Here is a 12,011-nt window from a genome sequence, read left to right as displayed (position 1 = left end):
GGGGGGGGGGTGCTGTTGGACGGGCGCACAGCGCAGGTGAATGCCGGGGGGGGGGGGGGGGATTGCTGTTGGATGGGCGCACAGCGCTGGTGAATGCGGGGGGGGGGGGGTGCTGCCGGTCGGGTACTGACGGGGGGTGTCGGTGTAGCCGGGGAGGGGGGGGGGGGGTTGTGCTGCCGGTCGGGTACTGACGGGGGGTGTCGGTGTAGCTGGGGAGGGGGGGGGGGTGCTGCGGAGCGTCTTGGTGTCACCCCATTAGGTTGGTGTCACCCGGTGCGGGCCGCACCCCCCGCACCCGGGTCGCAACGCCACTGTCTGTACCTTGGAGGCACGAATCGTGGCGTGAACCTAGCCTTGGAAGAAATTGCATGAATTATGCTGTTAGAAAAACTTATGTGGTAATAGGGTGTGATGAGGGCAGATGTTGTTACCCTAGGGGCAGATGGCATTAACCCCTTGTATTCATGACACCAGGACGTGGTTTAGCCTCGATACCACCCGAAGTTATACCACTAGATCCTGGGTTAGGCACAGGGGCAATAATGACTCCGACGCCAAGTTACGGATAACAGTAGCTTTACTGAGGGTAGACAGATGGTAAAGTCTATACAGTTCAGCCAGGGCCCACAGAGGTGACCAGTGACTCAGAGACCTAAAGGGCTTGCTGGGACTTTTAGTAGGACTGGACAATGTAATGCAGGTCACGCTGTCTCGACAGATGACAGGGACTGACTTGACTGAAGTCTGGCAAAGCTATGACTGACTTACATTTGATGGTGGCTGCAGGACTTGACTTTGAGGCCTCCAACACTTTGGGCACACACTAGGCACGACTGACCTCAGCAAAGACTTATCTCCAAAGAGGGTGAGCTAGCTCCACCGAGGGCTTATATGGGAGAGACTAGCAGGGAGCCCATAGGTCACCTTTGGGATCACCTGGTCACTGGTACCTCCTGGGTAACAATCACATGACATATCACAGGGTACAACTCTTAAAGCTACAAGACATTTTATAATACATTACAATGCAGAACATATGTACAGGGGGAAACAAGTAAAAGGGAGCCCAGGGGAGACTGAAGGGAGGCTGCCGGACAGGGCAGCAAGGGTACAGGGTAACACCTCCCGTACTGGGCAACCACACTTACACAGAGAGATTACCTAGATAGGATCCTGTCTCCTGCTTGTGATAAAACATATAATTTGAATCTATCAGAATTAGTCTCATGTACTAAAATAAGGAGCGGAGGTGACTGACACACTGGAGCTGAAACCCCCATGTGTTACAGTGTACAGCAGGCAATTTTAAAGCGTACCTGTCATATCACAGAAAAAACAACTATGCTTAGATATGTTATTTACTAGGTAATTCAGATGCTTTTCAAGTCTTTTTTATGTGTCTAGCTTTTTTTATGAAGCACATTAGAAAGGTTAATTGTTTTGCCAAGATGTACAACATATAAAAGGTTTTTGATTCTGTGCCCATTTAAGAAAATTGTTCAGAGGTTGATTTCTATATTAAAACAATTCTGAAGGACGTACTAGCACCAGGTGTGGACATGGTGCTGTGGCCCAGTACAGGAGTTGGTCTCCTGTACCTTTTCTTTCCTGTGTGGCGGACTCTATTTCAGTGTCCCCTAAGTCCACCTTCATTATGTGTATCCTAAATCGTTAACAGTGTCCTATGTTATTTATTCATTTGTTTTTATTTTTATTTTTTTTAACTGTAATTTATATTAAAGGACAACTGCAGCGGAATTACACTTATCCCCTATCCACAGGATAGGGGATAAGTGTTTGATCGCGGGGCGTCCGACCGCTGGGACCCCCGTCGATCTCCATAACGGAGCGCCGGCATTAGCGCCCATGGTGACGTAACGTCGACCTAGAGGTCGACAGTGACGCCCCGTCTCCTCCCCGTCCCCATACAGTTCTATGAGGGATGCGGGGAGGCACGAATGCTGCCTCCCTGCCTCTCCCATAGAGATGTATGGAGGAGGCGTGCCGGCCGCAACGTCATGCTGCGGCTCGCACGCCCCCTGCACGGGAGAGCCGCGGCCCCGTACAGGAGATCGCCGGGGGCTCCAGCGTTCGGACCCCCCGCGATCAAACACTTATCCCCTATCTTGAGGATAGGGGATAAGTGTTTGTGCCGCTGCAGATGTCCTTTAAAGGTTTTTGTCTAACAAAGAAAATACAATAAGGATAAGGCAAGTGACTGTTAAGTGCAAAATAGCACAGGTCGGGAGGTCCCAAAATATAAAGCAAATATACAAAATATAAAGCAAATATACAATATCCAAGCTCAAACCAAAATAAAAGGGTAGGGTAACATGATTACAAATTAAAAACTAAGAGAATATATAGAGGCATACACAAAAAACACAAGACAGACAAAAAGACAACACAAGTTAAACAAATACACACAAGATGACAAAAATAGGGAAGAACACTAGGAGAGAAAAAGGGGGAGCCACTCAAGGAGGTTGACGATCAGTAAAGCAATCCCATGGATCCCAGACAGACAGAAACAACGGCACAGTATTATTCAGCGAGACAGTCAAAGACTCTAGGGATCGGTTCTCACGAACATGGGCCAATAGGTCGCTCTCCAACGGGGGAAGCGTTCGCTTCCAATATTTAGCAATCAATGTTTTTGCGGCCAAAACAATATGCAGAAACAATTTAATTGGTTTCTTGGACAAGGCTTTATGAGACAAATGCAGGAGATACATAAGAGGATCAAGGGTGACAGTAACCTCTAGAACCGAGCTAATTAAACGGGCCACCACCCTCCAAAATCCCAGTATGAGCGGACAGGACCAGAAGATATGAAATTTAGACCCAATTCCCACCCCACAATGTCAGCACTGTGGAGGAATGGAAGGGTTCAATCTGTTGAGGAGTTCAGGAGTGTGATACCAACCCATAAGCACCTTGAACTGGGTTTCCTTATAAGCCGTACAAATCGACTCCTTAGAGGCCCTCTCTAAAATCACCCTCCATTGAGGAACAGCAATACAGGTATTCAAAACCTCCTCCCAGTGGCTCATATAACAATGATTAGGTGCAGCCCCTCCAATGGGAGAGTTGAGAATAGAGTAAATAGCCGAAAGAAGGCCCTTCACCTGCGGTCCCTGACGGAACAATTGTTCAAAGCTCATGGGCAAAGAAACCACCAGGGAGCTCAAGGAAGAGGACATATAATGACTAAGTTGGAGATAATGAAACCGCTCAGAGGAGGGAAGACGATTCCGAGACATCAGCTGGTCAAATGGCAAAAGGGTGTGTGAACGGAAGTGCACTACATCAGCCCAACAAAAGAGTCCTCTAGAACCTCATTCCTGCACCATAGCAGAAGTTAAGCCTATCGGGAAGATAGGATGGTAAATAAACAACCTCATAGGGGAAGACAAGGAGGCCAGTTTAAACGTAACCGAACAATAAATCCAAACATACTGAGAGAAGGCCATCGGACCTAAAAGAGGGCCTAAGGAGGAAGAGGAAAGAGGGAGAGTCCAAAGAAGAGAGTCAGGATGAATAGGGGTCAGCCAAAGCTTCTTCAGCTCCATCCATCTGCTGTAGGCATGATAGGAGGACCAATCTGCCAGGTGGCACAAATGGGCAGCCCAATAATACTTGGTCACATCCGGTACCGCTAGACCTCCAAAAGAACGGCCAGCCATCATTACAGACATAGGGACGCGATACCTCTTGGCATCCCAAATAAAACAAAAGATAGCAGACTGAAAGGAGCGAAGAGCAGAAAGGGGAAGCCGTACGGGAAGGTCTTGAAAAAAAATACAGCAATTTAGGGAAGATCGTCATTTTAACAGCAGCTATGCGCCCAAAAACGAGATATATTGGGGCCTCCATTTCTCCAAAAGAACCCAAAGTTCCTGGAACAAAGAAGGAAAGTTAGCAGAATAAAGAAAGCATAGGGAAGCATAGGAAGAAGTCAAGAAAACCCCAAGATATTTAAGCTTAGAGGGAGACCACCTGAAAGAAAAGTTAGCCTGGAGAAGAGAGGACAGAGAAGGGGGGAGATTCAAAGGCATAGCCTCAGTCTTAGAGAGGTTTACTTTATAACCCAAAACAAGCTCATAGGAAGGCAGGGTCCGGTATAAAGCAGGGAGAGAAAGTAGAGGACGAGTAAGAGTCAGGAAAACATCATCCGCAAACAGGCAAATCTTAAAATCCCTATCATGCAGACGAACCCCTGAGAGGTCCGGATCACCTCGGATCAAGGCAGCCAGAGGTTCAATACAAAGGGCAAAGATCATGGGCAACAACCGACACCCCTGCCTAGTTCCATTAAATAGGGGGAAGCTCGGAGAAGTAACATGAGGAAATTTGATAGAGGCAGTGGTGGAAGAGTAGAGGCCCCGCAAAGCAGTCAGAAAAGGTCCTGAGATCCCGAATTTCTGGAGGGAAGCAAAAATAAATGGCCAACTCAGCCTGTCAAAGGCCTTTTCGGCATTAAGGCTAAGAACTAGGGCCTGCTCTGAGTGCCGATTAATTAAGTCTATCAGATCCACAACCCGTCTAGTGTTATCCCCACCCTGGTGACAGGGGATAAAGCCAACCTGGTCTTTATGGATAAGGGAGGGAAGAAAGCCACAAAGGCGAGCCACCAAGACTTAAGTAAACAACTTCAGGTCAGAATTAAGAAGAGCATTGGATCTGTAGCTGGCACAGCCATGTGGCTCCTTACCGGGCTTAGGGATAAAAGTCACCAAAGAGTGAAGAAAAGACTGCAGGATCCTTCCCCCCCCAGAAAAGAATTGAATAGAGAAACCATTCTAGGCAGCAAGCTAGAAGCAAAAGTTTTATAGTAAAGGTAAGTAAAGGCATCCGGACCAGGGGAACACCCCGCAAGGAGAGACTTAAGGACCTACGACAATTCCTCGGGAGTGATCGTAGCATTCAGAACAGCTCAATCAGAAGCCAAGAGAGTCGGTATATGGCATTGCGACAAAAAAGAGCTTAAGACAGCGTCACACTCCCCCGGGTCAGACGGAAGCTGCGAAGGAAGGGAATAAAGCTTAGAGTAATAGTCCAGGAAGAGGCAAGAAATAGCTTCAGGGTGGTAGTAAAGAGTACCCGCAGCATCCTTCAGGGCCGAGGGAGGTTGGGCAGCGGCCCGGTCACATAGGAGCCCAGCTAACATGGTATGTGCTTTATTGCCCTTTTCATAAAAACTTTGCTTAGCATACAGAAGAAGGCGATCGACCTTATGTAAGGCCAAATCTCCCAGACGAGTAGAGACGCAACCAATAGCCTCAGTACCAATAGGGACAGAGAAAGCAAAAGAGAAGCCTCTACCTGAGAAATCTCAGCCCAAAGCGCCCGGACACGAGCCAAGACATCCTTCTTCACCCGGGTTCCTAGGGCAATACAATGCCCCTGGACTACTGATTTGTGAGCTTCCCACAAAATAGCCTGTGAAGAGACAAAGCCATCATTGGTAGCGAAATAATCAGAAATGCAAGCCTGGATCGAGTCCCAGGAGGGCGAAGAGTTGAGCATAGAATCATTAAGATGCCAGTGACAGCGATGGGGAGGGGTAGACTGAGGAGAAAAGGAAAGCAAGACCGGACTATGGCCCGACCAAGAAATCGTCTCTAAGGACGCGTAAGTAAGCATGCGCACCATGGGGAGGTTACCGAAAAAATAATCGATATGTGTATGTAATCGATGAGGGTGAGAATAAAAAAAAGACTGATCCATCAGGTAAGTTATACGCCAGAGATCGTATAAAGAGGAGGAACGAATCACCCGCCTAAAAACCGATGCCAAGTGCAAATGAGCAGGGGAGAGAGGGGAACCCGTCAAGGAATGCCGGTCCATAGAAGGAGAAAACAGCTAATTAAAATAACCCCCAGCAGCCACGCAGATGGAGGATATTTGTGAAGCTTAGAGAGGACCCTGCGTAGAAAAGGGATCTGAGAAGAGTTGGGGGGGGCATAAATATTACAAAGAAATAAAGGCCAACCCCCCAGAGAACCCTCAACAATAACATAATGCCCCCCAGGATCTACAGTAGAGGAGGTTACCTGCACAGAACAGGACCTGGAGATTTAAATAGCCACCCCCGCAACCTTCCTGCCCGAGGTAGCCGAAAAGACTTGGGAATAGAAATGGTGTAAAAACTGAAAGGAGCCAGTATGGTCAAAGTGCATCTCCTGAAGATATGCGTCAATGATTCCCGCTGTAGAAGGCGCCTCTTAGGTGGGGCATTGAGGCCCTTTATGTTCAAAGAGACACACAGAAAAATGCTAGGAAACAAGAGCACTCACCAAATCCCCAAGAGCAAGCAAGAAGCCAGAGGACCTACAGCAGCATCCAGGAGAGTAGAGTCTGATCCCAAGGAGAGGAAGTGAGAGAACGACTAACCAGAAGAAGACCAAAGAAGCGAGCACCTCCACCCCCTAAAGCCATGCCAAGCAGAGTACTAAAAAGCAAAAAAGTTACCGTAAATAGCAAATACCATGTCTATAATAAAGGCAAATTTAAAAAACAAAGCAGTAAAACTTAGACAGTGGTAAAGACATAGCAAATAAGAATCAATAACAGTTCAACTCAGGGGAGAACCGAGCACCGCCGAGTACATCATCACAGGAAGAGGATCGGCACTAGAACTCAAGCCAGTGGAGCAGAACATCTTCAAGTAGGAGCAGCTGGCAGGTTTCGCTGAGCAGGAGAAGCACCCTTCAGTCCCGAACCCGACTGCGGACCGGCTGCCACACTGGGGATAGTGGAGGGGGAGTAAGACCCCAGTGCACTACAGAGGGGACAGGGAGATCAAGTGTGGCACTCATTTGTCTTTCTACTGTTCATATACCTTTAAATGTTGTTACCAAGTCCTGTGTAACCAGGGAAGGTGTCAGTGACCAGGTGACTTGTGGGTGACCTATAGGACCCCTCCAAATTGCTCCCTTATAAACCAAGGGAGGAGCTAGCTAGTTCAGTTGTTGCTGAGGAGCAGTACAGTAAAGACCTGAGAGTGTCTGGTGCTCTTAGATGTCTGGTGCTCTTAGATGTCTGGTGCTCTTAGAGAGACCTAGGCCTAACCACACAGCCATTCTTCAATCACCAAGTGCCCTTTCTGATTAACGTCAAAGCCTGGTAAGCAATCACAGGGGTGAAGTCTAGTCAGTCATAGTCAAGTCAGTCAAGTCTACTTGATAGTCAAGTCAGCATGGGTCTGCATAATTCAGGCCAAGTCCACTACAAGTCCCAGCAAGCCCCCTAAAGTCACTGGTCATCTCCTTGGGCCTAACTTAGCTGTAAAGACTATTCCATCTGTCTGCCTCAGTAAAGCTGCGTAACTTTGCATCAGAGTGATTATTTGCCCCCCCCCCCCCCCGCCTAGCCCAGGAACCAGCAGCCATACCTCGGGTGGTGTAGAGGATAACCTCGCCCTGGCATCACAAACACAAGGGGTTAATGCCATCTGCCCTTAGTATAATGACATCTGCCCTTCATCACACCCTCACCACAACTGTCTAAAGGAAAAGGTTGTATTTAGGTTCTACTTTATCTCCAAGTCTCCTTGAACTTGTTACTGAGAGAAAGTTTTTGTGGCTTAAGAGTGTGCAAAATTGGCGATACGGCCATAGTAGGTGTGTAACATGTATGAATGTAAAGAAAAGCTTTACCTCCTACGTTATGGAGAGAGTGTATAAACTTAAATGTTATATTACCTGTCACACCACTTTAATTATGGTTCTGGCATCTTGTGAAATTTGCAGATGTCGGTACATAGGCTGCACTATCAATTCCTTCTAAGGGTACGTTCACATGTACACAGATTTGATGCGCAGGATTTGATGCACAGGATTTTCTGCTGCAGATTTCAATGTACAAATTATAAGATCACCAAATAAAGTGTCTTGGGTGTGCATAAAACATAGCTTTTATTCTAAGTTACTTAATAAAATAATGAGAAAAGAAATGTGTGTATCAATCACCAAGAAATTATAACATAGGAATCACTGACGTACATCAGGTGGTCAGATATGTGCTCTGCTTGGCCCAGCCAGCACAACCCGGTGCACCCTCAGGTCAGATATTCCCAAAATAATTCACCAAATTACCGCCGACACGTTTCTACCAGTTATTGCACTGGTGTCATCAGGGAGATAGAATGACTATCATAGAGTTATCATATTAATATTCCATATAAAGAGACAATTTCATATAGATAGGGCAGAGCTGATATAAACAGGCTGTGCCTATGATCCTGTAAGGAAAAGTAAAAGTCGCCTATAGAGAAAAAACACAGCTCTCTCCCCAAAGAAATCATCAAAAGTCCTGGATAACCGATTTGGTCACGGTTTCCTATGGCTGTACAAGGGTCGCGCACACCCTGCTGTATCGCAGGGAGCTGCAAGTCCACAGCTCTGCTCGCTCTGTGTAGCGAGGTGCCGGCGTCTCAGGTGCCGGCAGATTTCAATGTAAGCTAAATGACTGAGCACAGCTTCTAATCCTGCGCATCAAATCTACACAGGATCCTGTATGTGTGAATGTACCCTAAAAATAGAATTAGGAGACTTATGTAGCATGAAGCCAATGCTAAAATTTTGTGGGGATCTCCGCATTGTTACACATTGATGATACCTCCTCCCTCACAGCTACACATATTAAAAGGTTTAAAAACCAGAACTCCGTCTGTCCAATAGAAAATATTACTGAATGTTTGTTTTTAACTAGTGTTGAACGATCTGAATATGTAGAACCCGGGTTCAGTCAGGACTTTAGAAAATGATTGGCGAAAGCAGTGCTTTTTATACAGGGTGATTCACACATGGGCGTATTCACATTTATTAACAATTTTTTAACACATTTTTTTTTACTGTTTTTATTTTAATAATGCACATACTGAACAATGCTATGCTATTCCTGCATTGAAGAAGCACCAATTGGATGGGACAAGGCTGTTAGGGACCCTCTGCCTGTGTTCTCAGCTGAATTTTTGAATTTGAAGTATTCCATCTGTTCTTCTTCCTGTGTAAACATATACACACACACACACACACAAAAACACAACTCCCATCATGCCTTTGTCTCCCCAGGCATGATGTGAGTAGTAGTTGTGCAACATGCTGGCCGAGCTTACAGCATAGCAGAGCCGAGCAGGAGTACAGGGCTTTGTTGGGCTCTGCAATTCTGTAAGCTCCACCTCCCATGTTGCTTAAATAGGTATGATGGGTGTTTTAATATTTAGATTTTTTTTTGTGTTTTTTTTCTTCTATAAGAAGACTCAGATTACTTCAGGATAAAGAAAGAAAATAGAGGCAGCCAAGTGGTCTGCCTCTAGAATATGTATTTCTATGTTTATAAGTATATTACCTCTGTAACTCGCAATGACAGATGCTTTTATGACTCTAAACATCCCTTACAGATACATCGTGTAAGGAATCGGTAAAGAAGAGAAGTCGAATACATCTAACATATGCCAACATGGAGAGGAGAGTCCTGAGTGACATTAGCAACACTTGCCAGAGGGTAAACTGGGCACCTACACAGGGTAAAGCGGCAGAGCAGGGGAGTGATAGCAAGCAGACCGGTTTGTCACAACGCAGGGAAAGACACAATCGAATGGAGAGGGACCGCAGGTGAGGCTAGTGGTTCTATTTGACACTGTTTTTAATAAAATATAAAAAAAATTTTTAAACAAAGGCTCCTCCCCTGAATTAAATTATCAGAGGATCTGGGAGATCAGAGCCATGGAATCTTTCCTGCTTCAAGCAGAATTCTGCTTGCAGCATGCGGCACCGAAATCATTGGCAGTAGGACTGTGCGGACATGTGCCGTCTCAGAGAGCAATGCAGTCTGGTGGAATTCCGCCAAAAGAATGAATATGTTCATTCTTTGGCCTGATGTCCATCCTGCCAACTGAATTCCACTGCAAAATATTACCAGTATGCACGGTATTCAGAATCCCATTAAGAACAATGGGACTGCAAGTGGAATGTCTGCAGTGTGGATGAGCCCTAAGGCTCCTGCAGGGAAGAATTAGTCGCTTCAATCTCACCTATAAAACGTATATACAACCCCAACATATGCTGTACATGTCTATATCATTGGGGACATGGAATTAGCTATAGGTGTAAAAAATTAGCAGTCACACCTGGGCCTTTGAATATAAGGGGGCCCTAATGTATTTCTGCCTCATAATCTTCTTCCTCTTTTTACAGGCGTAGAATTCGGGTATCCTGCGATGAGTTAAACAACTTAGTTCCATTTTGTTCGATTGAGACAGATAAGGCAACCACACTACATTGGACTGTGGCCTACCTGAAATACATCCAAGAGAGACACGGGGACACTATAAAAAAGGTCAGACATCCTAGTCATGGGTATAACCTAATTTCCAAAGCAGATGTCTATTTGATAGGTTCACCCTAATAACTTAAAGGGGTACCCTGCCCCCAGACATCCCTTATCCAAAGATTAGGGGATAAGTTGTCTGATCGTGGGGGTCCGCCACTGGGGACCCCCGTGATCTCTGCTGCGGCACCCCGCCATCATCACTACAGAGCACTTGTGTGTGTGATGACGGGGCGATGCAGGGGACGGAGCATCGTGATGCCACGGCTCTGCCCCCATGACATCACACCCCGCCCCCTTTTTTACAAGTCAATGGGAGGGGCGTGATGATCACCACGCACCCTCCCATAGACTTGTATTTAGTGGGCGGGGTGTGATGTCATGGGGGCAGAGCCGTGGCATCACGATGCTCCGTCCCCTGCATCGCCCCGTCATCACGCACAGAGCCAGTGTGCTCTGTAGTGATGACAGAGGGGTGCCGCAGCAGAGATCACGGGAGTCCCCAGCGGCGGGACCCCTGCAATCAGACATCTTATCCCCTATCCTTTGGATAGGGGATAAGATATCTGGGGCCGAGTACCCCTTTAAGACTGGAACTAAAATTAAAACACATTTCAACTATTTACAATGGAAGCAAAATATCCAGTTGTTTGGGGGATTTTTCTCTCTTGGTGAATAACTAATGTTGCTTTGCGGCTGTGATTTTCTAACCATGTAGCTCTAACATACAAACAAGTACATTTTGAGATTTTTCTGTATATTTTCCCCTCAATTTTTTTTTTACAGTATTGGGGGATAATTTTGAGTTTTGGAGAATTTCTTGCTACAGCGAGTAGTGTAATTTTATTGCATCCCCTGTATTTTGAAGTTATTCATGAATTTTTGTGTTTCAGGAGTTTGAAGCCGTTTCCGTTGCACGAACAGAAAGTGAACTGAAAGTCACCACAAGATCTGCCTCAGCCCTGGAGGCAACGGTGGGAAGCCGCTCACTCCAGGATGTCAAGTAACAGGGTGTAGGACTCATGAGGTGCTCCAGAGGACAGAGGACATTTAACCAAACACTTTGATTTGTGATCTATTTTACATAATATAGATGATTTCTACTAAAATGTAAAAAAAATCCCAAAAACATAACCTGGAGTTATCATTCCCAGTGTTTCCTCCTTTTATATCCTCTTTAACATTTTTGGGGTTATCATGCTCTTCTAAAAGGGTGATGGCCTTTAAGTGAACCCAATAAGGGGCCCATAGACATTTTCACCTGCTTTCCCCACACTCTGAGAGGCATTTTTTATGTTATTATATCTGCCTTCACATAACATAAACTTAACATAACATAAATTACATTCAGGCTTTGTAAAAAGTAGGGTGACAACCTCTAAGGGCACTGCCATGGGTTCTTCTACTATCACTCAATATCCATCATCTGTTTAAGAGACTAAGATAATTTAGTAATGCCTAATAAGTATATTATTATATTATAAGTATTAAGTGTTTATACAACTCAAGGTCTGACATCTCCAGGTTTATTATGTTATTTTAGGCAGAATATAGATGTAGTGTAAGTTATAAAGCAGTTTTTTTTTCTCATATTATATATAATAGTTAGTTAGTTTAAAACTAAAATGGTAAAACACTGCCCGGCACTTTGTGGAGTCTGAATCTCTTGTGCCTTG

At 45.7% G+C, this 12,011-nt stretch overlaps 1 protein-coding gene across 1 annotated transcript in view; it reads left to right on the top strand.

Annotated features, from left to right (window-relative positions):
* Positions 1-11,430, top strand: part of TCFL5 (transcription factor like 5) — a 35,700-nt gene extending 24,270 nt beyond the window's left edge. Inside the window, exons 4-6 of the mRNA XM_056547834.1 lie at positions 9,407-9,620; positions 10,203-10,344; positions 11,229-11,430. Of these exons, the coding sequence (XP_056403809.1) occupies positions 9,407-9,620; positions 10,203-10,344; positions 11,229-11,342 (470 nt within the window). The 3' untranslated portion in view covers positions 11,343-11,430. The remainder of the gene's footprint in view (positions 1-9,406; positions 9,621-10,202; positions 10,345-11,228) is intronic.
* The last annotated feature ends 581 nt before the right edge of the window (positions 11,431-12,011 follow it).

This window comes from Hyla sarda, chromosome 12 (genome assembly GCF_029499605.1).
Source record: "Hyla sarda isolate aHylSar1 chromosome 12, aHylSar1.hap1, whole genome shotgun sequence".
NCBI lineage: Eukaryota > Metazoa > Chordata > Amphibia > Anura > Hylidae > Hyla > Hyla sarda.
This window is presented reverse-complemented; position numbering and strand designations above follow the sequence as displayed.